At 39.1% G+C, this 25695-nt stretch overlaps 1 protein-coding gene across 2 annotated transcripts in view; it reads right to left on the bottom strand.

Annotated features, from left to right (window-relative positions):
• The window catches only part of Dcun1d5 (defective in cullin neddylation 1 domain containing 5), a 33224-nt gene extending 7731 nt beyond the window's left edge, over positions 1-25493 (bottom strand). The window contains exons 1-4 of one of the 2 annotated variants that reach the window (XM_045146357.1): positions 25330-25493; positions 20964-21055; positions 13184-13254; positions 12694-12785 (exon numbers count right to left, since the gene is read on the bottom strand). In XM_045146357.1, the coding sequence (XP_045002292.1) occupies positions 12694-12785; positions 13184-13225 (134 nt within the window). In that variant the 5' untranslated portion in view covers positions 13226-13254; positions 20964-21055; positions 25330-25493. Of the gene's footprint in view, positions 1-12693; positions 12786-13183; positions 13255-20963; positions 21056-24775; positions 24946-25329 lie in introns of those variants that run through there. The other variant, XM_004661898.3, reaches the window with a different exon arrangement.
• Between the last annotated feature and the right edge of the window lie 202 nt (positions 25494-25695).

Genomic DNA, 25695 nt, shown 5'->3' with positions numbered 1-25695 from the left:
GTTAACTGCCTTAACATACAAAAATAATTTTATATCTAAGTAATGAAAATGTGGATAAAAATTCTAAAATACTACATAATTCAAAATAAAATACCAAGACATGATTCTAATAAGGTACACTTCTTATATGCTGGAAACTACACAAAACATAGAAGAAAATCTGTGTGTTTAGGTGGAGGAGTTCATAAGTGGAATGCTTCAGTTAATGCAAGAGGCCCTAGGGTTGATCCCCAACACCAAATAAATAAGTACAATTTAAAAATAGAGACAGAGCTGGGCATGGTGGTGCACACCTTTATCCCAGCACTTGGAAGGCAGAGGTAGGAGGAATGCCATGAGTTCAAGGCCAGCCTGAGATTGCATAGTGAACCCAGGTCATCCTGGGTTGGAATGAGACCCTGCCTCAGAAAAAAAAAAAAAAAAAAATTGAGACAGATTTCCATAGATTAAGACTCAAAATAGTAAACATGCCATTACTTCCCAAAATCAAATGCACTTTAACAAAAGTGTCAGCATTCTAACAGGATATAAATAAATCATATGGAAACCTACTTTTTTTTTTTAATTATTTATTTATTTGAGAGCAACAGACACAGAGAGAAAGACAGATAGAGGGAGAGAGAGAGAATGGGCGCACCAGGGCCTCCAACCACTGCAAACGAACTCCAGACGCGTGCGCCCCCTTGTGCATCTGGCTAACGTGGGACCTGGGGAACCGAGCCTCGAACCGGGGTCCTTAGGCTTCACAGGCAAACGCTGAACCGCTAAGCCATCTCTCCAGCCCGGAAACCTACTTTTTTAGACAATGGAACACTCAGGAGCCGTAGATTGTTCCTAGAAAATTTTCAGTGCCAGAGATAGGATACCTTCCAGGGAATTGTTGGCCAGGGAGGTTCCTGATGCACTCAAAACATTATAGGCCATTGCCAAGGCCCTTGGTTTAGATGGTAAGACCCTATTGCTGAAGACTCCACATACTTGGGCTGCCACTGAGAAATCCTGCTGGAACTGAGCTGATAACCTCCTCCATGTAGACCAGCTGACAGAAAGCTGAAGAAGCCATTCTGCATGCAGTTCAACGGGAGAGAGAAATCACCAGCGAAGATACTCAATAGTGGACACTGCAAGCCTTATATTTGGCCAGCCAGGCCAAATGAGCCAATGGGTGCAATAGTGGCACGTCAGTCATGGTGGAAACCAACTGCCCTCTAATTGGGCTGGAGGCCTGCTCCATGAGAGGGAATACATCCCTTTTATGGAAAACTTAAAACAGGGGTAGTCATGAACCCTATGGGTGTACTGTTTGCTGCTGTCTCGCTAAATGTATATACTCTGCTCATCAAACTGTCCAGTAAACACTTCTCTTAATCTTCATACCTGTATATCAATGCTACTCGCACGTTTGGTAAAGAACCTTCTCTTTTCAGATGGCAGTGACCTTGGGATGACTCAAAAGGCATCACGGTGCTAGAAAGAAGTGACGAGAGTGCTTAGCACTGCAATATCTCTATCGCACCTTCCAAGGCTCAGGGTCCATTGTGGAAGAGGTGGTGGAAAGAATGTAAGGCCAAAGGAAGACTAGGACTCCTTACAACGTGCTCCCCCCCAGACAGAAAATGGCCTGGATATCCATGACCTCACAGTGCCTGACACTACCTACACAAGACCATCATAATGGGAGGAAAATATGATGACATCAAAATAAAAGACAGACTGATTGAGATCGGGGGGATATGATGGAGAATGGTGTTTCAAAGGGGAAAGTGAGGGGAGGGAGAGTATTACCATGCGATATTTTTTGTAATTATGGAAGTTGTTAATAAAAAAAAATTGAAAAGAAAAAAAATCTCCACATTAATTTACTCAAATATTGTAGTTCACTGATTCCTACTTTATAACAAGCTGCTTTTCTTTTAAAATCTCATCTAAGTTTTAAAGATTTTTCACTTTAGAAATTTAGTTATTTGAAATCTAATCACTTGGAACAATTTTTTCCCTTTATATCTTTAAAAATTAGATATTGATATTTCTTTAAGTATTAGATATTCAATATTGAAATCATTATAACTCAAAAAAGCAACTTTCAAAGGTTCTAATTTCTGAAGTCTGTTTAAGATTGGTTTTTTAGTATGCTTAGTAATGTTGACATTATTAACAAATGATAATGGAAACCCTCTTAGCAAAAATTGAGGTTTCTATTTAAAATGCATTCCTGTACTTGTAGAATTGCTTCTGCTAGAAATATGGGAACCTTACTTAGCTAGGACAATTCTAAAATACATTTTGTATTAGATTACAGCAACAAATCTGCAAGAAAGAACTAATGATCAGGAATACACCCAGTCAATCAAGTCTGTCAATGAGGCTTCAATCCTTTGATAGGCACTTTGGGCTGACTCCGACTCTACTCAAGTCTTGCCAGTTGTCTGATTATAAACATTCATGACTGGATAGGTGATTAGGAATAAGCATGTGTCCTCAGGGCAAATCCCTATGAATAACTTCCTCTTGTCAGTCTGACAAGGCCAGGTATGCTTTTTAAAATATGTCTTGATATTTTCTCCAGCTGCTTTTAAGTATTTTACATGAGAAACAGGTTCTTTGTACACTTAAACCCCCATCACCAGAAATAGGATCTTTATTTTGGTAAGCATAATTTAGCAGGGACCTAGTTCCTTAAATATGAATGAATGTACCACATGCTTTGGGTAACAATGTATTCTTACCACTTTTCCAGAATTACGTCAAATAGTGCAAAAATTATTTACTAAGTATAAAATTAAGCTTTCATGAATATTATAAATCCAGTCAATTTCTACAGAAACAATTTTCACCTTACTTCGTTATTGAAATGCTGTTTGGAAATTTGCATTAAAATCATTAAGATTTCCAAAATTAATAGCTGAAAATTTTCACAGTTATCTAGTTACATGTGTTCCTTTTTCTTTTACAACTGAAGTAGGGATCTTATCTTTTGCATATCTTTAGCTTTCAAGCAATGCTTTTTACAATTTTTAAAGAATGTGACCTACATTCTCACAGAAAATACAGAATCTTAATAAAATTTGAGATTCAAGAAAGCAATAACTAAAATATACCTCCCAACATTCAAAAGAACATTCCTTTCTCTACCACCAAAGGCGGAAAAAGTATTGTAATAGCCTAACACAGAGCCTACTTGTTTGAATGCTCCAAAAATACTTGTCAGGTGGGCATGGACCAAGGTAGAGGATCAGTGTGAGTTCAAGGCCAGCCTCGAGACTACATAGTGCTAGAGCAAAAGCCTACCTAGGAAAACAAACAAAATATACATAGATAGGCATTTGTAAAGTATAAATATGAACACTACAAGTGAACCATAAGGTAGATGATATATTTAATTTTACAAAAGGCTTGAAGGCTGGCGACATGGTTTAGTGGTTTAGTTTAAGGCGTTTGCATGCAATGTCATAGGACCTCAGTACAATTCTCTAGGACCCACATAAGCCAGATGCACAATGTGGCACATGCATCTGGAGTTCCTTTGCAGTGGTTTGGAGGTCCTGGCATGCCCATTCTCTCCCCCTGCCCTGTCTTTCTCTCAAATAAACAAACAGAAGTATTTTTTTAAAAGGCTTGAAATCTCTCTCTGGGGGAAAGTTAATGAGAAAATCACTAAATAGGTAAGAATCTAAGAAATTATAATCCTTTTTCAAGTATTTTATATTCCATAGGTACACAGATATTGGTCATTTCCCCCAGTCGCCCACGTAGCACCTTCTAGCACTAGATATGCTGACTGTCTGGGGACTGACTCTCTCCTGGCTTCCAGCCATGCCGTTCCATTTTACGTGTCAGCTGCTTATGGAGTTTTCAGCAATAGGGTCTTACCACTGACCTTTGGTGGGTCATCAATTACTCTGACAAAAGTCTGTCATTGTTTTAGGAAACCTTGTAGGTTTCTCTGATCAAAAGCTCATTGTGGATGATAGCCCCATGCTGGTAGTGGGGGTTACAAGTCGGTGCCCACTAAGAAAATGAGGAAAAAACATAACTAATATATAAGAGTTAGAGAGGAAAAAGAGAGGGGGAGAGGGAGGGAGGGAAGATGTAGAAAATTTAGGTTAGTCTTGATCTTACCCTCTCCAGTGTCTTGTGGTTCAGGTGTTTCCTGTAAGGGTCTAGTGAAGGTTCAGCCATTTGGTCTGCCTTTTAGGAAGTAGAATTTTATGGTACCATTGCCGTTTGGGTCCAGATTAGTGTTTCCCACCCCTTCGATGCCCTCCCCTCCCTCCCCATTCATCTAGTGTCTAGTCCATGAGGTGCTAGCTGGGTATGGAGGGAATCTTGGGTAGATTCAGGTTAGGCGTTGTAGATGAGTGAGACTATGTGTCGATTTTTTTTCTGTGATTGGGTAAGTTCACTGAGTATGATCTGTTCCAGGTTCAACCATTTTTCCTCAAATTTCTTTGTGTCATTTTTTCTTACTGCTGTATAGAATTCCATTGTGTAGATATACCACATCTTATTTATCCATTCTTCAGGTGATGGACATCTGGGTTGATTCCAGCTACAAACATGGCTGAGCAAATCTCTCTGTGGTTTGAAGGTTTTAGGGTAGATGCCTAGTAAGGGTATAACTGGGTCTGTTGGTATCTCTATAGTCAGCTTTTAAACCAGGATTACTTATGGGTTCTTAAACTGGGTTGCAACTCCAAACAGAATGTTACTAAAATATGGGGTCATAAAAAATTGGAAGAAGCTAAAGATTTCTGACCTTACAAACACCAAAAAGTAACTCAACGTTCAATATAAAATGAACCCAAGTGTTTCAGGAAGGGCTTGCCTGTATGGCATCACATGACTTCACATGTAAAAAAAATAAAGTCCACTTCTACCATATGGACATACAAAAGAAACAATTCTCACAAATTATACTATTGTAATGTTGTTTCTAAATACAACACATGCGCTTCTACTGCATATGTTGTTATACCACACACAGTGCCAATGAACACTTCCTGAAATACCTCGGCTCACATTCAAGACTACTATATATTATGAATTGCAGGGTATTTATTGTACATACAAAGATTTCTGCTCTTAAAAAAGCATGATGATTTAATTATAGAAAAAGACTTTTAGTATGTTTCTACCATTATTTCTCATTGTGTAAGTATCAAATTAGTACACCTTTGGATTTTATTAGTAGAATTATTACATGAATTTTGGCTTGCGATTAGGACATCTCTCCCAACAATTTCTGAAATGGCCCTAAACATATTTTTACCATTATTTACTATGTATTTATGTCAATGTGGAATCCTCAACTTTGGCAATTATAATTATCAACTACGGAAAACACTGAAGGTGTCCTGTATCCTGAAGTATCAGATATTTAGCTAAAATTTATTTCATATGTAAAAATAAGCAAGAACATTCATCTTGGGATGCAAATTTCCACTAGTTAATAAATTGTAACTAATTATGAATATCAAAGAAGTATTTCAAAATAAATTTATGATGACTTATTACAAGTAAATGATTTGTATTCCTATTTATATATTTTATTTATTTATTTGAGAGAAAGAAGCAGAAAGAGAGAGACACACACACACAGAAAGAATGGGAACTCCAGGGCCACTAGCAACTGCAAACAAACTCCAAATGCCTACACCACAAGGTGCATCTGGCCTATGTGAGTACTGGGAATCACACCTGGGTCCTTAGGCTTCACAGGCAAGCACCTTAACTGCTAAACCATCTCTCCTGCCTTGTATCTGTTTTATATACACAAATAACTTGAATATAAAAATTTCTCGTGTAGCCAGGCATGGTGGTGCACACCTTTAATACCAGCACTCAGGAAGCAGAGGTAGGAGGATCACTGTGAGTTCGAGGCCACCCTGAGACTACATAGCGAATTCCAGGTCAGCCTGGGCTATAGTGAAACCCTACCTCAAAAAACAAACAACAAAATTCTCATGTAAAATGAGGTCACTAGTAGAAAAAGTTGAGTTAGTCATGAATTTATGTAATCCGAATAAATGTCAGACAGACAGATTAAGGAAAGAACAAAGTTTCAGGTCAACTTTGGTTAAAATTCCAATTTCTCCATTTTCAACCATGTGGCTTTAAGTTGCTAACCTTTTCAGTCTGTTTCCTTATTTTATTTCCATTTTTACTAGTTCTCCCTCAAGGTCAAAGTCTCACTCTAGAACAGGTTGACCAGGACCTCACTTGGTAGCCTCAGGCTGGCCTTGAACTCAAGGCAATTCTACTACCTCAGTCTCCCACAGTGCTGGGACTAAAGACATGAGCCACCATGCCCAGTTCAATTTCTTTATTTTAAAAATGGTAACAATAGTGTAACAGGACAACCATAAGGAAAGCACTTTATAGAGCTGGTTTCCTCATTTTAAAAATAACAATTAGGTTGGAAAAATGACTCAGCAGTTAAAAGCACTTACTTGCAAAATCTGATGGCTTGGGCTTTACTCCCCAGTACTCATGTAAAGCCAAGTGCACAAAGTGGCCTACATGTCTGGGTTCGTTTGTAGTACCCATCCTCTTTCATTCTCTGATTACAAATAAATATTTTATTTTATTATTTGAGAGAGAAAGAGAAAGAAAGAAAGAGATAGAGAGAGAGAGAATGAGCACACTAGGGCCTCTGGCCACTGCAATCAAACTCCAGACACATGTGCTGCCTTGTGCATCTGGCTTATATAGGTACTGGGGAATCAAACTTGGGTCCTTAGGCTTCATAGGCAAGCACATTAACTACTGAACCATCTCTCCAGACCACAAATAAATATTTCTAAATGAAGTTATAATTCCAGAGAATAACCATAAAGATTGCATGATAATACATGTGTCAAATACTTAGTGCAGTTCTTGGCTCAATTAAGCTTCTTCTGAATAAATGCATTTGATAACATCCACACTACCCACTCCTGTCCAAACTATGTCCTACCATTCCTAAAGGTCTAAAGTAAATCTTGAGCAAAGAAGCCAATTGAACTGACTGCTGTTTATTTTTTTCTTAAAGTAGGGTTAAAAAAATAAAAGCAGAAAACTCCATGTTTATTAACAGCATCATATAAACAAAACTAGCAAAAGCCGTGAATATATCCAAATAAGAACACACAATTCTGCTTAAGCTAACCCCCAAATAAACTCAAAACAGTTAAGAATGTTAGTTACCTCAAAACTTAGAAAGCTCAGAAAGAACATTTCCTGTAAACCATAAAGTAATGTATACTTAAACAGCATGTCACAGGAAGCAAGACATTTAAGTTTTGGGATAACAATGAAAGATAAGTATAGAAATGTTAGGGAACCTGGCATAATATGAAGACACACTTCAAGGACATCGTGATCAGAATGATAGAACAAAATAAGCTTCAATTTCTGCACATGGACTTAGAAATTAACTTTCTGGGCATTGTTAAATTTCTGACAATCAAGGAAGGCTTTTGAGTTTCTGTTTGATGAATAACTTTAAAATGAGAGGATGGCTGGGGAGATGGCTCAGAAGCTAAAAAGGTTCTAGCTTGCAATGAATGCCTGGTGGCCCATGTTTAACTCTCCACTACCCAAATAAAGCCAGATGCACTCAGTGGCACATACATTTGAAATTCATTTGCAACAGCAAGAGGCCCTGGCATGCCCATTTTCTCTCTCAATCTCTCTCTGCTTGCAAATAAATAATTTTTAAAAATGAGAGGAAAGTGACGTTCTCTTTCTAATGAGTAAAAGCCAAGTTGTAAATGTACTCTGATATATAATAAAGAATTCTGTTACAAAGTTTTAAATTAAGAATGTTCTCTAAGCTGTGGCACACACTTTTAATCCTAGCACTCTGGAGGCTGAAGGAGGAGGATTGATCTGAGTTTGAGGCCAGTTTGGGACTAGAATGAGTTTCAGGATAGCCTAGGCTACAGTGGATACCCTACCTCAGATAAAACCAAAAGAATGTTCTCTAAATGAGGTTCATCAACTAGAGAAACACTGCCTGCTTCTAAAAGTACTTAGAAATGTAGAGGCCAGCATTTTGAAAATGCAGGATAACCCTAGGGAAGAACAGACAGGAGGAATGCCAATGACAGCTAGAATTTTGGCCCTACATTCCAATGACAGTCATATATTATAATAATCGCTATATTTTTCTGATTCCACCATAAAAATTGAGTAAATGTTCCTCATTTTTGTTTCACTTAAGGAAAGTCAAGCCAGCTCATTACCTTTAATCTTCACAATCGAGGATTCAAAGTGAGGCCAAGAATAAATAATACCCTCCTAGCAGGCATTTTACTATTCCTAGCATTGTTGCTACCACTGGTGTCAGATGCAATCCTCTGGATTTCACTGTTGTTATCAGACATGCACAGTGCTCTCTTCAAAGGATGAAGGCTCACAGCATTTTATTCTTACACCAACACCAAACTTTCAGCTAGCAGATGTGGGAAGAGTTTTCCATCCTAATGCCAGAACACAACCTAACAAGCATCCTTGGAAGTAGATAACTTCAGACAGAGGAAGCTCAAAATCCATAATCTCCAGATAACATCATTTCACAGTTTTCATAAAATTCTCAAGTCTATGACTTTGAAATTTTAAGACACTCACTAAATACTACCCTAAAACCTTCATGATTCCTGTGCTCAAAAAAACTCATTGTTTCTCAGTATCTGCAACATACAGTTTAAAATCCTTCCACATTGGCTAAATACTATGTAATGTAAGAATTATCCTATCTGGGGCTGGAGAGATGACTCAGCAGTTAAGGCATTTGCCCACAAAGAAACCCAAGTTTGATTCCCCAGTACACATGTAAAGCCAGATGCACCAAGTAGTGCACATGTCTAGAGTTCATTGTAGCAGCTAGAAGACAGTGCACCCATTCTCTCCCTCTGCTGGGAGAGGTGACACATGCCTTTAACACCAGTGCTAGGGAGGCCAAAGTAGGATCACTGTGAGTTTGAGGCCAGCCTGAGAGAAATTCTATCTCAAAACAAAACCAACAGCCGGGCATGGTGGTGCACGCCTTTAATCCCAGCACTCAGGAGGCAGAGGTAGGAGGACTGCTGTGAGTTCGAGGCCAGCCTGAGGCTACATAGTGAATTCCAGGTTAGGCTGGGCTAGAGAAACCCTACCTTGAAAACCAGAAAAAGAAAAGAAAAAGTTAACCTACCTATCTAAAGTCTTAAACTCATCTCCACAACTTTATGTACCTATGATTCTAACAAGATTACCTGTTTCCTTCAAACATAATTTCTTTCCTCAAAGCTCTGGTCAAAATTTCTTTATTTTGTAAAATCATTTCCCTGTATTCTCAACCAACAAATCCCCAATTATGATTAAAGTTCAAATAACACAGTGATAAAAATTCCATGTTATGAGCCTTATTAACCTTCCTGGCATCTTGGCTTTCCCTGTATCTTGCACTTTGATTTTAGTATTGGTCATATTATACCTAGATTTTAGGGTTGAAATATTATAATGTCTTCCATGCTCTATTATATATAATGTAACTAACAAGCAAAACCTGTGCTTTATGCCTCATTTTGATCACAAGTGGTAACAGATGATATACAATATAGATGTTTAATACAAATGTCTATAGAATTAAATACAATCTGTGGGAAACCCAGTATTATTAAAGATGAAAACCAAATGGAGCAAAATATCTGAAATGGATGACAGTTTCATCCTCTGAAACTCACAAAATAGTTAATCTAATTCCAATTATTTATAAATTCAAACAAATTATTTTACTTAAAATGGAAGGTCATTTCATTTAAAGAAAGCCTATGAGTAGACAGCCTTAAGACAAATGAATGTAAAAAAGGTATTCTGAAAGCTACAAAGCATTAAACAATATAGATTATAATTAATCATGATTATAGTAGTTCAGTGCATTCTTGACCACAGTGTTTGTTTCAACTATCAGACTATTTCATTTCTTCAACAGTACTGCTACTAAAGTATTATATGGGTTAAAATTAGTTAATTCAAACAACTGGTAACTAAATGATGAAGTCCAAATTCTTAGGTTAAATTCTAAAAACAACAAAAAATATACAAAGTTTATTTTGTGTCAAACCAAGTAATTATAACCAATTATAATATGAAGACATATGGAGTACTTTGTCTCTCTTGGCTTAAATTTCCAATTACAAACTATCTCCTTCCTGGTGAGTTTATCACAAGGAGATCTGGGGGTTTAAATAAGACTTGGCCAATTGAGGGACGATTTCTTGTACTTATATAGCAATATAAATCATGGGGCGGGCGGGGTAGGGGGGACCAAAGCAAACCTGTTCAAGGCTCTATACCCACAGGCATGTCCAACCTGAGGCCTAAGGACTCTGCAGCAGAGGATAGCCATAGCTGCAGCCCAGCACAAAACTGCAAACTGACAGTATACTGTCCTAGGCAGATGGAGAATTGAGTGAGAGACAAACTTCATGGGCAATTTAAAATGCTTGTTAACTATTTCTATTTTGTTAGCCTGTGAACTTCCTATAAGAAACAGGTATTAATAAGTACCATGCTTATAAGCTAGTCAATTTCTATTCTTGTATTCAAGACACCAGACTAATTAATCAGAGGTAAATATTTGACATATTTTGTATTTACACATTTTAATTATACAGTAATTAAACAGTAATAAGGAATCTTTTGATTTATAAACACAAAACCACTTAGGAGATGGGATATTACAAAAAGTAGTAATAATACAAAAAGCACTTATAATATCAAACAGTTTTATAATTAATAAGCTATGTTATACCTAGCAATTTTAATTAAACAGACTGAGTTGTATGGAAATTGTTCACTGCAAATCCCTTTTACTTATTTTACATTTCTAAAAAGCTATAGGAAATGATCTAAAGAATTAAAAAATGAATTTAATTAGGCATTACATAATTCATTCTTGGTTGCCGCTAGTATAAAGTTAATATTGGCCTTCTACTTTATATTTTAAAATATCTGTATATGAAACAACGATGATATAAAGTATTGCAGCCAGGCATGGTGGTGCATGCCTTGAATCTCAGCATTTGGAAGGCAGAGGGAGGAGAACTAGTATGAGTTCGAGGCCACCCTGAGACTACATAGTAAACTCCAGGTCAGCCTGAACTACAGCAAAACCCTATCTTGAAAAACTTGAAATCCCCTCCCCCCAAAAAGTAGTAAAGTAGTGTAGGTAGTAATCATGAAATTCAAATTCTAGACCCCAACTGTATCACACATAAAAATGTAAACTTTGGGCTGGAGAATTGGCTTAGCTTTTAAGGTGCTTGCCTACAAATCCCAAGAACCAGTGTTGAACTCCCCAGATCCCACGTAAGCCAGATGCAAAGGTCGCACATGCACACAAGGTACACGCACCTGGAGTTCAACTACAATGGCTAGAAGCCCTGGTACATCAATTCTCTTTCTCTCGCTCTCTCTCTCATTAAAACAAATAAAAACCAAAACAAAATAAGCAAACTGTGTCAAATATTTTAACTTCATTGTTTCAGACTCATTTATTTATACATAATGAAAGTGGGAAGGTTCATTTTAAAGTCTATTCTAGAAATTATGATTTGGTTCATCTGGTAAAATGTTTTTATGCAGTAACAATATGTATACATATGTACATATGTATGAATGTATATTAATGATGGTTTGAAAGAAGAGAAAACAAAGCAGTAGACACTTAAAAAATAAAAACTAAAAAAACCTTAATTTCCATGTAGACAAATACAAATCTTGCAGAAAATTTAAGGACAGGTAAATAAGGAGTAATGGTTACATGTGCTAATAAAACCATAATCACACCAGAAAACTTTATAGTAATATCAAGTGTCTGTTGTAACAGGCAAGACAATGCAATATTGGTATTAGGATAGATATATCCCATACCTAATTATTTGCCCAAGAAAAATTAAAACCAATGTCCACAAAGCAGTTGCAGAAAACAATATTATAAGGTGGAGTTGGGATATGATGAGTGGTAGTACACCTGGCCAGCATGTGTGAAGTCCACAATTCAAGCTCACGCAGTGCAGAACAAACAAACAAATGATAGTACAAGTATAAAGTAGTGCTTTTGGATTTTAGAATATGATTTCTAATAAGGAACAAAGCATAATGAAATTGTCATGTAATTCCTAATTGATTTTGAAATTAAACTTTTACTCTGGAAAGGAAAGCTAAATGATTTTTATAAGGAATTCTGCATTTATGAAAATATTCCACGATGGCATATTAACTGAATGTATACAACTAAAAAGTGGCATAAACTGTATGGAAGCCACTTTGTCCTTTGTGAGATTCATTAGCGGATTATTTCATACTGTTCACAGGAGGCCATAGCACTTGGGATTCTCCAATAAACAAGCTCTTCTTATAGTGGAGGAATTTTGTATTCCTTTATGACTCAACCAACCTGTGAATAAGTAACTCTTTAGCCACAAATCCCTAATTTATTAGTCGAGAGAATCAATGTTTTAATTACTCAGTACCAGTTTTTCTTAAATATTTCTCAATGGGGTATTTATTTGCCAAGACTATAGTATAATTTATCAGTCCCCACACTGTTATAGATCAAACCAATTTATTTTAAAGTGAAACCTTACTCCTGAAAATGATGAAGCACAAAGTATCAATCAGATCTTCAATAGGCCATCAAATTTGTTTTTTAAAAAATTTTCTTACTGTAATGAAGTCATTCCCTTTAACCATTCTTCCTTGGTAAAAAATCCCATGCTTTCAGCCTCCAATTTCCACGCTAAAACTAACATAATAATCTGGAAAGAACAGAACATAAAGGATAGGGGAAAAGTCAGCATAGAGGTAATCATGGCTGCATTTATCATGGAGAGCATTTTTACATAACTATTTCCAACCGTCAACTATTAAGACAGTACAATTCAGGAATTAAGTACAAAGAAATTGAGATGAGTCAATTTCTTAAAAACAATACATTATAATATTTCATGAAGGTAGACACTCTTGCTCCATTACAAATGATATTTGTATCAAGAGAACACTTGCTCAACTTAAACTGATTAAAAATACCCTAAATGAAAATTTACATTAAACATGAAGAAAAAAGATCTTCATCTAAGATTAAAGTATCAATTTTTAGAAATTTCTGAAAATGCTATAACCCACTTATTCCACTCTACTTAAAAGTAAAACATACATTTTCAGGTTCAACACCAATGTCTTCACAAAACTTTTCCATTCCTTCTGGCCCTACAACTTCATCAGGACCTTCAAAGACAAAAATAATTTGCATATTGTATTATAATTTATCACCAACATAAAACAAGCTTGTTATATTAAAACCATCTAAAAAAACACCATAAATTTTGCAAATAAGTGAGTTTGAATTTTGACATAGCTTTGAAGTGTATTTGATAGTCTTTGATTGAAAACTTTCATAGTACTTTTTAAACAGTACAATATAAAATTAAGAAAAAATTTTAAAGGCATAGTAAAGAAATGCTTCACTAGTATAAATCATTAGTTTGCACAGAAACCTGAATATATGCATTCAGCAACACCTACCAAGAGCCTCTTCTGAATCAAAGCTCAGCAACACAGGAATATAAAGAAGCCCAGGTCAAAGCACCCCATCCACTACACTCAGTCACTTTCAATATAATTCCAGACCTTTTTTTTGGTTTTCTTGAGGTAGGGTCTCACTCTAGCTCAGGCTGACCTGGAATTCACTATGTAGTCTCAAGGCGGCCTCGAACTCAGGGTGATCCTCCTACGTCTACCTCCTGAGTGCTGGGATAAAGGGCGTGTGCCACCACGCCCGGCAAGCCTTCTTTTATTTTACTAAAAGACGGTCATTACCCTTTCAGTGTACTTGAATATAATTTACTCTAAAAATAAGTATTATGAAATTGGCTTAAGGAAATTATGCTTCCAAAAGAGATATTTTCCTTATTATATTGATTCTAAATAGCTGACAAGGCATTAGTTATATCACTATAACATGGAAACAAGAGTTAATATCAGCTAATGCCAATCTTTTGTTTAATTATTAATGGTAGTCAGCCTTTTCCTTATTCTACACCTTACCTAAAATATTAAGTAAATGTAATTCTTATGTTTTTGTTATCAAATTCCCAAAATATAGTGATTGTATCAGTTCTAGGTTTCTTTTGTGACTGCGTATGACCTAAAACAAATTTGATGTTTTGAAATATGTTAAAAGTTTACAACTATGAAAATATGTCTTGAAATATTATTAAATCAGACAAGACACACCAATTTTCCTTTCTGGGGAAATGTATAGCATGTCGTATGGGGGGTATGAATGCCAATGTAGAGGGTCAGAGATTGGTATGGATCTTTCTCAATTGCTCACCACCTTTTTCTGAGATGGCATTTATCACTGAACCTGGAGCTCACCAATCAGGCTATGGTAGATAGCTAGCAAACCGCAGCAAACCTATCTGCTGAAATTAGTCACATGGCCCTGTGCCTGGCTTTTATGTAAGGACTGAGGGTCCACATTTACTTCGTCATGCTTGTGCAGCAAGCACTTTGTCAATTAAGCACTAAAAAATACTCCAGCTGGGTGTGGTGCAAGGCTGTAATCCCAGCACTTGGATGATGTAGTCAGGTGGTTCCAGAATTCAAGGCCAGCCTAGGACATATGATTTCAGTGCTTTCAAAGAAAACCTTCTAGTCCGCTAAGCCATAGACTAGATCAATGCTGCGCAGGTAAATTTTACAGTAATACCATTGGGTTAGAGGCACAACATGAAGCAATGTTCTCATTTTCCTTAACAGAAGAATGTAGGCATCTACTACCAGCCAAAACAGTCTTGCTGCCTAGATGACATCCAGACAGTCAAAGTGATATTACTACATGACTAGAAACCAAACTTCTTTGCAAAAATTAATATAAAATGCTGTCAATTAAGTTTAAATAAGTACTAATGGTGCAATGAGGTGTTTAAAACCTAAAAAGGCCTAATCTTATCTATTTATAGAAGTACTGTTTCTTTAATATTTTATTTATTCATTATTTACTAGTGAGTGAGGGGGGGGGAGGAAGGAAAAAGGGTGGGAGAGAATGGGCATGCCAGGGCTTCCGGCCATTGCAAGAACTCCAGACACATTCGCCACCTTGTGCATATGGCTTTATGTGGGCACTGGGGAACTGAACCTAGGTCTTTCGGCTATGCTGGCAAATGCCTAAATGCTAAGCCATGTCTCGTGGCCAGAAGAATGGTTTTAACTAGAAGACATTAATTTTTTTTTTAATTTTAAAAGTGTACAATTGATGGCTAGAGAGATGGCTTAGCGGTTAAAGCACTTGCTGGTGAAGTCCAAGGACTCAGGTTCAATTCCCCAGAACCCACGTAAGCCAGATGCACAGGGTGGCACATGGAGATCCTTTGCAGTAGTTAGAGGCCCTGGTGCACCTATTCTCTCTCCCCCCCAATAAATACTTTTTTTTTTAACATGTACAATCAGCTAGAAATTAATTCAGTGGTAAGTAGAGTAGCTAAATGATATAAAGCCCTGGGTTTGACACTTAGCAGTAACATACATCAATAAAACTGAAAAGCATATGAATACAACAAAGCTGCTAAAAACACAGAGCTGAACATGCACCCTTATGTGTACTTGTAAGAAAGTAAATGCAGGAGGGCTGGAGAGATGACGCAGCAGTTAAAGCGCCTGTCTGCAAAGCCTAAGGATCCAGGTTCCATTTCCCAGTACCCATGTAGAGCCAGATGCACAAGGCACAAGGTGGTACATGCATCTGGAGTTTGAGTGGCTAGAGGCCCTGGCACACCCACTCTTCCCCTGAATAAATAAATATTTTTTCAAAAGAAAGTAAAATTAGATTTAAAAATTTATTAATGGAAGACTATTTTTTTTCCCTAAGGCATGATAGTACGTTTGCTCTCAGAGGTGCCATTTGAGATTAGAACAAGAAATTTAAGAGTTATGTCAAAAAATATCATTTACATAAAAATAAAATATTTAAGAAACATAAAGGGCTGGGGAGATGGCTTAGTGGTTAAGGCATTTACATGTACAGCCAAAGGACCCAGATTCAATTCCCCAGAACCCACAACAGCCAGATGCCCAAGGAAGCCCACATGTCTGGAGTTTGTTTGCAGTGGCTAGAGGCCCCAGCACACCCATTCTTTATTTCTCTCCCTTTTTCTCTGTCAAATAAAAATAAAATATTTTTTAAAAATCAGTTACCTCATAAAATACAGCACCCCCCAAAACTGGGAAATCTACTACTGATTAAAATTTGATTACAATCACGTTAAATTTGACAGTCAGTTATAGACCTATGTGTAAAGCCAGGCATACAAAACACAGTGTTTCTCCAAGTACAATATATTTTTGAACACAGCCTTCCTATTCAGCTAGGTAAAAATCTCTGGAGCTGAATTTAGTTAACGCTTTCAAGCAACTAGGTTTCCGCTTCTTTTTAAATGGAAATGCCTTCGTTCACTCTTCATTAGGATTATCTAATTCTAATCTTTGTTTTTTAAAAATATTTTATTTATTTATTTGCAAGCAGAGAGAGAGAGAGAATACAGGCAGACAGATAGAATGGGCATGTCAGGGTCTCTAGCCACTGCAGACACATGTGCCACTTTGTGCATCTGACTTTACGTGGGTACTGGGGAATTGAACCTGGGCCCTTAGGCTTTGTAGGGAAGCATCTTAAGTGTTGAGTCACCTCTCCAGGCCATATTCTTTTTTTTTTTTTTAATTTTTTTTTTCATTTTTATTTATTTATTTGAGAGTGACAAGAGAGAGAAAGAGGGAGAGGGAGAGGGAGAGGGAGAGGGAGAGGGAGAGGGAGAGGGAGAGGGAGAGGGAGAGGGAGAGGGAGAGGGAGAGGGAGAGGGAGAGGGAGAGGGAGAGAGAGAAAGAGAGAAAGAGAGAGAGAGAGAGAGAGAGAGAATGGGCGCGCCAGGGCTTCCAGCCACTGCAAATGAACTCCAGACGCGTACGCCCCCTTGTGCATCTGGCTAACATGGGTCCTGGAGAATCGAGCCTTGAACCAGGGTCCTTAGGCATTGCAGGCAAGTGCTTAACCGCTAAGCCATCTCTCCAGCCCCCATATTCTTTTTTTAAAAAAATAATTCTTATTTTATTTGAGACAAAGAGAACAAAAATGGGCATGCCAGGGCCTCTAACCTCTGCAAACTCCAAACACATGTGCCACCTTGTGCATTTTGCTTTTACGTGGGTCCTGAGGAATCGAACCTGGGTCCTTTGGCTTTATAGGCAAGATCCTTAACTTCTAACCGATCACTCCAGCCCCTAATGTCATTTTAAATTTTTTTTACCTTGTTCTTTTCATCATAGGCCCAATACATGCTTTCCCTATCCATGAGTTGTATATCTATGGACTCAATCAATTGTTCTCAAAAAATATGGGGAAAGGGATGGAGAGAAGGCTCAGTGGTTGAGGCGCTTGCTGTGCAACCTAAGGATCTGGGTTTGATTCCTTAGTACCCATGTAATGCCTGACGCACAAAGTGGTACATGTGTCTGGAGTTTGTCTGCAGTGGCTAAAGACCCTAGTGTGCCCATTCTCCCCACTCCCCATCAAATAAACTAACTATTTTTTAAATATGGAGAAGGAAAATAATCCATCTGTCCCTACATAGGCCCATTCCATTGTGCCTCAAATATCAAAATAACATTTAAACCATGTCATGTGCTATAACTAGATATGATTTTAAGTCTATAGGAGGATGTTTTATGACACACGCATATATTACCCCATTTTATATTTTAAAAAGCCAGCATACTAGAAAAAAAAATAGCACCCTGAGTTTTTCTTTTTATGAGCATAAATATTTGTTCCAAATTATAAGTCCAGGGCCTAACACTATTCCAGCTATGTTCTGGAAAACAAAAATACATTTGATGACACAGTACTTTGATCATAAGCTACATACAAGCATTAATTTTGAAGTATAAAACACACAGCCAGTATCTCTGATGCTGTCATGCTACAACTACTTTAGGAACTAACATATACTGAGCCTTGACCATGTATCAGGTACCACACTAAGGGGTTTTGTCTGTAGTACCCACAGTACATACTATTGTCTACGTTATGAAACATCCTGATTTTAAGACAGAAAAGTTGTTTATTTAGCAAGTAACTGGTTTTTCCCTGTCAAGCAGGTTTCTGCCCAGTCTCCACAGAGGGGCATTCCTTAATAACTACCCCCCTCTGGAAATCTGTCCAAATGCTTCTTCACCTCTATTCCTGAGCCTTCCCATGTTCACTACTTCCATCTTCTTTAACAACTTATAATGACCTTGCCTAAATGCCTGTTTATTATTGTTCTTCCACACTTTAAGTCAGTTCTCCTGAAGGTGTATCGTGTTTGGCTTTTTTAAACCTAAAATTCTTTTTTTGTGTGTTTATTTTTATTTGTTTATTTGAGAGTGATAGACAGAGAGAGACAGAATGGAGTGCCAGGGCCTCTAGCCATTGCAAACGAACTCCAGAAGAGTGCAACCCCTTGTGCATCTGGCTAACGTGGGTCCTGGGGAATCGAGCCTTGAACTGGGGTCCTTAGGCTTCACAGGCAAGCACTTAACCACTAAGCCATCTCTTCAGCCCGTGTTTGGCTTTTTTATTATATCTGAAACATAGTGCTTGACTCAGAGGTGCTCAAAAACAAAAAAATCAAATAACTTACTTAATGAGTGGTAGAAGATATCCCTTAATGTACTTTACTAATATTTTTTCAGTAAAAATGAAAATTAGTTGCACATACATATTTAAATTAAAAGCAAGCATTATAAGGTATACTAATTAAAAGTATGGTATCTAGGGTCACAGTAGCTTGCAGTTTGAATTGTGACTGACTGTACGACCTTAGGCAAGTAGACTTAATCTAAGACTTAGCTTTTCTAATCATAAATTGAAGATAACATCCCCTATTTGACAGAATGGTCTGAAGGAAAAATGGTATACTTTGCACAGTTACTGGAGTAAAAACAGCTATTATGTTGCCTATTAAAAATCTCAAAGTTGGAAATAAAACCTTCTCAAATGTTCCAGGAGGAGCTACAACAAATATGCATGAAAAAACGGTACTATTTTTATGGTATCTACTAACTTTTATGAGCAAAATTTGATTCTATATAATGTATAGAACTGTCATTTTAAATAATAGGTCAACATTTTAAATAGAGGTCAATAAGAAAATGAATTCTCTACACTCAAATTAGGTTAGAGGTTGTCTTGGGATGCCAGTAATAGCATTTTCCCCTCTCTGGTCTAGAAACTATCTATTCTGATACTAAACAAGTTTGAAATTATACTTTTGGGATCACTTTGTGGATCGCAAGAGCAAAGGTGCTGCCTCCTTTTCAAATTCTTGATTTCTATAGTTAGCCTAAACTTTCTATCACATCCAGACCTTATGCTTTATAGTCTAGCGTGCAGTACCAAATACAAGAAATATGGAACATAATGATAATCAAGGGAAAGCAAAAAATGAAAATGGGAAAGCATATAGGGGAAAGGGAAGAGGAAAAACAAATTGAAACACAGCTTTTAAAATCATTAACTACAAAAAACTAATACTGGAGGAAAAACTGTCATATATGCTAATGCAAAGTTAGCAATGCATGGAAACAACTCTTCTTTTTCATGTATTAGCTTAACTCTTAAGGCACTTTCTTGGCTGATGCTGAGTGCCATCTCCATGATAAGCTCTCACCCTGTGCCAAATCTTTTCATGTGTCACCTACAGAGCCCAGCTTGGGTTAGTCTGTTCATGTGAGGTTCTCATGGCTCTTCCGAGGCTAGGTTATGTATTGCTCTCCTATCCCTTCTCACAATGTATCTTCCCAATCCAGGATTTATCATACTGTATTAATATCAATCTACTTACTGTCTTACTAATGAATGCAATTCTAACAGAAATAAATGGTCATGGCTGGAGAAATGGCTTAGTAGTTAAGGCACTTGCCTGTGAAAACTAAGGACCCAGGTTCGATTCCCTAGAACCCACAAAAGCCAGATGCACAAGGTGGCACATGTGTCTGGAGTTTGTTTGTAGCTAGAGGCCCTGACATGCAAATTCTCTCCCTCCCTCCTCTTTCTAGTAAATAAAATTAAAATTAAAAAAGAAATAAGTGATCAAATATTAAAGGTTAACACATTGTATGGCATTATACCAGCAGATTAAATCATTTGCTTTATCTCCCCAAAACTTCAGCAAATATTTTTTGTTCAGAAAAATAAAAACACAATGTTGTAGAGAAAAATATATGTTTGTTTGTTTGTTTAGGCAGAGTCTCACTAAGTTATCTAAGTAGGCCTTCCATGAATTTGTGATCTTCCTGCCTTTTTTATTTAAGGAAGATTTAATACAAGTGGGGAATGTAACAGTTTCTAGTAATTGTCAGTTTGACAGAACCTAAAAGCACCCATAAGAGATTATGCAGACTAGGTTAGCCTGTGCTTGATTCTTTTGATTAGGATAATTTAGGTGGGACGACCTGCCTTAACTGTGGGCAGCACCATTCCATAGGCTTGAGTCTTGTACTCTATAAAAAGGAGAAAACTGACTGGGGAGCACTCTCTGCTCCCAATGTGGGCTGACTGTGACTAGCTGCCTCAAGCTCGTGCCACCATGCCTTCTCTGCCATGAAGAAAAAGGTTTATGTGAATTTGGTTTTACAGAATGCTTTGGCCAATGGCTGTATGTTAATCAGTACATCTATCTGTTTATACACTACCTGTGTCTCCTCTCCTACTAAATACAAACGTAACTAACATAAACAAATATTAGACTTAAAATGGCACCATTAGTCAATTGTAACTCTTTAGTCTTGACCCTGAGCCTAGTTAGCACGCTGCAGGACTTCAATAAATAATTTGTTAAAAGAATCAAAACAACTTTCTAATGCATATGGCTGTTCATTTCTTACAAAAATTTCATTACCTGCATACTCATAAAACCAAGCCAGGCACTTCTTTCTTGAAAAATCTTCCTCTCCAGTTATTAGTCTAGCAGGAGGCTGGGATCTGCAATAGCTTAGAAAACACACAAATGTCTAAGGTTTTTAACCAAGTTTCAACTCTTAGTGAAAAACTAAGTTCAACAAAAACTACTTCAAGTGAAAAAGTTTTTTTTCTTTTACAGTTGGCATTATGGCAGAAAAAGGGATCATTTATTTGCAATTTGACACAGTACGCATAAGAATTTCTGCCTAACAAAACTCAAAGGCAGGGCTGGAGATAACTCAGTAGACGAAGGTTCTTGCTTGCAAAGCTTGACAGCTGGGTTCTATTTGCCAGTACACACATAAAGCCAGACACCCAAACAGGCACATGTCTGGAGTTCATTTGCAGAGACTGGAGGCTCTGGTCCATCCATATACTCTGTCCCTGTTTCTCAAATGAATATATAAATAAAATATTTTGATAAAAATCTCAAATGCTACTTTGTTTGCTACCAAATTTCAATGACAGCAACTAAAATGATTCATATTCATTCACTCTCATTCTCTCCTTTTCTCTCCCCTTTCTCTGGTACTGGTAACTGAATCTGGAACCTCAACTTATGCTAGACAAATATACCCATCTGGAACCATAAAGCCTGATTATGATTTGCATAAAGATGCATTTGCATATAATATACATATATTTGGAAACAATGTCTTAAGAAGTATAGGTTGATATTTAATATTACCAACTAAAACAGAATCAGATGGTACACTAGTTAGTGCCCAGCTTACTGCCCTCATGCAATGCAGTTAATAAACTATTCCTATTCTGGTCAAAAAAAAAAAAGAGAGAGACTATTAAGAGTTGTACATTTAAGCTGAGCAAAGTGGTATATGCCTTTAATTCTAGCACTTGGGAGGCTGACGTAGGAGGATTGTTATGAGTTCAAGGCGTGCCCAGGGCAAGATAGTTCCAGGTCAGCTTGAGCTACAGTGAGACCCTGCCTCCAAAAGAAACAAAAAAAAAAAGTTGTGTATTTATCATCTATTGAATAGATATAGTTTAAAATTTTTATTTGTGTATGAATGGACACCCCAGGATCTCTTGTCACTGCAAAGAGAATATGCTAAATTCAGCCCAAATAGGTGGCTTGGGAATTAAACCCAGACTTCCAGACTTTGCAAGCAAGCACCTTTAACTGCTTGGCCCTTTTCCCAGTCCCTCAAATAGGTGTTTAAGATTAAAACAACAAAACCAAGACAGGTGTGATGACACTCATCAGTAATGCCAGAACCTTGAAAGCCGAGGCAGGAGGATCACAAGTTCCAGGCAACCTGAGATACCTAGTGAGGCCCTTCCTCAATAAAACAGAAACCACCTGACATAAGATCACAACAAAAATTCTAAAAATTACAGCCGGGCATGGTGGCACATGCCTTTAATTCCAGCACTGGGGAGGCAGAGGTAGGAGGATTGCTGTGAGTTCAAGGCCGGCCTGAGACTACATAGTGAATTCCAGGTGAGCCTGGGTTAGAGTGAAACCCTACCTCGAAAAACCAAATAAAAAGTTTTTTAAAAAATTAATAATCTAACTAGGTGAGATGGACGTGGTGGCACATGCTTTTAATACCAGCACTTGGGAGGCAGAGGTAGGATCACCCTGAGTTCAAGGCCAGTCTGAGACTACATACTGAATGCCAGGTCAATCTAGGCTAGAGTTGAGACCCTATCTCAAAAAAATAAAATAAAATAAAATAAAATCCAAATAGCTAAGGAAAGCTAGTTATGCCAACACTTCCCACCAACAAAAATCATTAAAACTTGATAAATTAAAAAATGGCAGCCAGGTGTGGTGGCTCACACCTTTAATACTAGCACTTGGGAAGCACAGGTAGGAGAATTGCTGTGAGTTTGAGTCCACCCTGAAACTACATAGTGAATTTCAGGTCAGCATGGGTCAGAGAGAGACACTACCTTGATAAACAAACAAAACAAAAAAACTGGGGGCTGGAGAGACCCAGATTCAATTCCCCAAATCTGTCAGCCAGATGCACAAGGTGCATACATCTGGAGTTCATTTGCAGTGGCTGGAGGCCCTGGCATGCCCATTCTATCTGCTTGCCTCTCTCTCTAAAATAAAGAAAATAAGCTATCTAAGAAGTGGCCTCTAGGAATGAATAACTTCAGGGAACTTTTTCTTAAGAAATTCAAATAACTATCAAAATCATATAGGAATCAAAGGTATTTCTGTAAATGAGTAATGCAATGTAAAATAATTCCACATTTAAAATTTAAGTTGATAAATCAAAGTTTTGCCTAAATTCTACCTAATAATACTTCCTGCTCAGCTGCTTCAATGGGCTGAATTTAAATATCTTAGTTATATTATTACATCTAAGATGGCCAAAGGAGTAGAAAAAGGTAACAATTTGCCTGTGTTTCACAAAACTACAGTTAGTAAGGCAACTAGGTCAAATAAGAATGCTAGCTACCAAGCCGCATAAGAAAACTACATCACAGTAGGAGTTTAAGAAATATTCCGTTGGCTCTTTTGCCCAAACACATCAATGTGCATAGAAAAATTTAATTATAAAAAGGAAGGTGAAAATGATTACAAATCACCTCCGCATATTTTAAGGAGCTCTCTCCTGAAAGAAAGACTTCTTCCTTTGAATTCTGGCTATTTTTAATGGTAGCCTCTTAAGTTTGTCAGTGTGTTAACCAGGACACAAAGACACCCAGAAGAGATGGGGGTCGAGTTCTCAATCCTAAACTGCAATGGCTTCCTGCAGCATAGTGTTCTTGAGGTGCCTGAATGGCATGTTACCAAAGGGGGGGGGGGGAAGCTGTGAAGTACAGTTCTGCTTTGTCTTCTTTTCTACAAGAGAATACAACAGCTTCAAAGTATTAACATGTATCAGGAGATCTGACAGCGTCCCGAATGCTAGCCTACCAGAGCACGCAGGGGCCTACGTACTCAAAAGGAACCCGCACAGGAGAGGGCAAGGTACTACAGAAAATGAGGGCTCCTGTGATTTATAAATCACAGGCCTCCTGCTGGGATCGTCCAGGTTTAGGACAGTCCAAATGCTAATCCAATCACAGCATAGTTTTCCTCTCGCCATTCCCCAGGCAGCTGCCAAGATTCCTTCTGCTCTGCTCCTTGTCTCTCTACATGGGAATTCCAGAAGTGACTTCTAGGTTTGGAAGGGAAGACAAGGGAGAGGATGAAGGAGTGCGTGCAGTGGACGTGCGTGCGTGTGTGTGTGCATGTATCCGTGTGTAGGTACTCGCGCGTATGTGCGCGTGTTTGTGTATGTGCCCGTGTGTGTATGCATGTCCGTGTGTATCTGTGTGTGCGCGCGCGTGTGCTCGCTTGTGTATGTGCCCGTGTGTACGCGCGTGCGTGCGCGTGTTTGTATATGTGTCCATGTGTGTATGCATGTCCGTGTGTGCGCGTTTGTGTATGTGTCCGTGTGTGTATGCATGTCCGTGTGTGTTCGCGCGTGACCGTGCGTGTGTGCACGTGTGCCCGTGTGTGTGCATGTGTCCGTCCGTGTGCGCGCGTCCTACCCTCTTGGGCACGTCCACTGCACTCCTCCGAGGGCGCCAGAACACACGCACACATGCGAACACGAGGTCGGGCCCTGCGCCCAGAGCCGGGCTCCCCGCGTACCGCTGCGGGCGGGAGGGGGACCTCACCTCGGTCCAGCCAGTGCTCGGCCGGCTGGACCCCGACTCCTCCTCCTCCAGCCGCCTCGCGGGGGAGGAAGGAAGCCAGCCAGGGGGCTGACGGGGAGGTGGTACCTGGGGATTTTACACTTCTTGACGCCTCCGTCTTCCGCTACTGCGGCTGCCACTCCACTGGATTTTCTCTTCTTCTTCACGGGCATCTTCCACCTTCCCCGGCAGGGTGGGCAGGGGGGCCGGGGAGGGGGGTCGGGGTCCGCCGAGGCCCGTCAGCGCTGGCACCCACGTCCCGGAGGCAGACAGCAGCAAGCGGAGAAGCAGCGTCGCCAGCGCAGCGCCGCGCACGCCCCGTGCCCGCCGCCGCCGTCCCCGGCTCTCCTCGTCCGGAGGGGCGCAGGACCACCGGAGCCGCTGGCCCCGCGACGCCGGGACCGTCCACCGCCAGGAGGGGAAGCCGACAGCGCGGCACCTCCGCTAGTCTGGAAGAGCCAGCGCCTCCGCTTGACCCGGACGCGAACGGCCCGCGGCCGGAAGTGACGCAGCGCGCCGCCGGCCTCCGGCCTCCGCACCGCGCGGCCGCAGCGCTGGGCCGGCGGCTGGGGCGGTGGCGGGGCTCCGGCGAGCCCACCCTCCTCATCCCCTTTTCACCCTGCCCCAGGCCTGGGACTCACTGAGGAATTGCTGTCAAACTCCCGTTGCTCAGCTACTGGCCTTCGAAATGACCTGGGGGACGACGTTTCTCTTCTGAGTGCTCCGTGGTAACCGCAGGGTGTTTCTCGCCTTGCCAGCTGTCATCACTGTTCCGCGAGTTCTCCTTAAGGGCCTGCGACCTACTTCCGTCTTCCCCGGCCCCACTTCTCCCTACCTCACTTCTGCGTTTTACTTCCTCGGGTTTTGAAACAGCGCCGCCAGTTTTATTTCTGCACAGCACACCCATCCTTGGAGTTCTGGCTGAATAGAGAGCATTGAAGGGCACTCTAAAGGGCCCTTCTCTAAACTTTACTACGCAAAACATCCTGCACTAATTCCCTTCCTCT

This window comes from Jaculus jaculus, chromosome 3 (assembly GCF_020740685.1).
Source record: "Jaculus jaculus isolate mJacJac1 chromosome 3, mJacJac1.mat.Y.cur, whole genome shotgun sequence".
NCBI classification, from domain to species: Eukaryota; Metazoa; Chordata; class Mammalia; order Rodentia; family Dipodidae; genus Jaculus; species Jaculus jaculus.
Note: the sequence above shows the minus strand (reverse complement) of the source record. Positions and strands in the feature narration are given on the sequence as shown.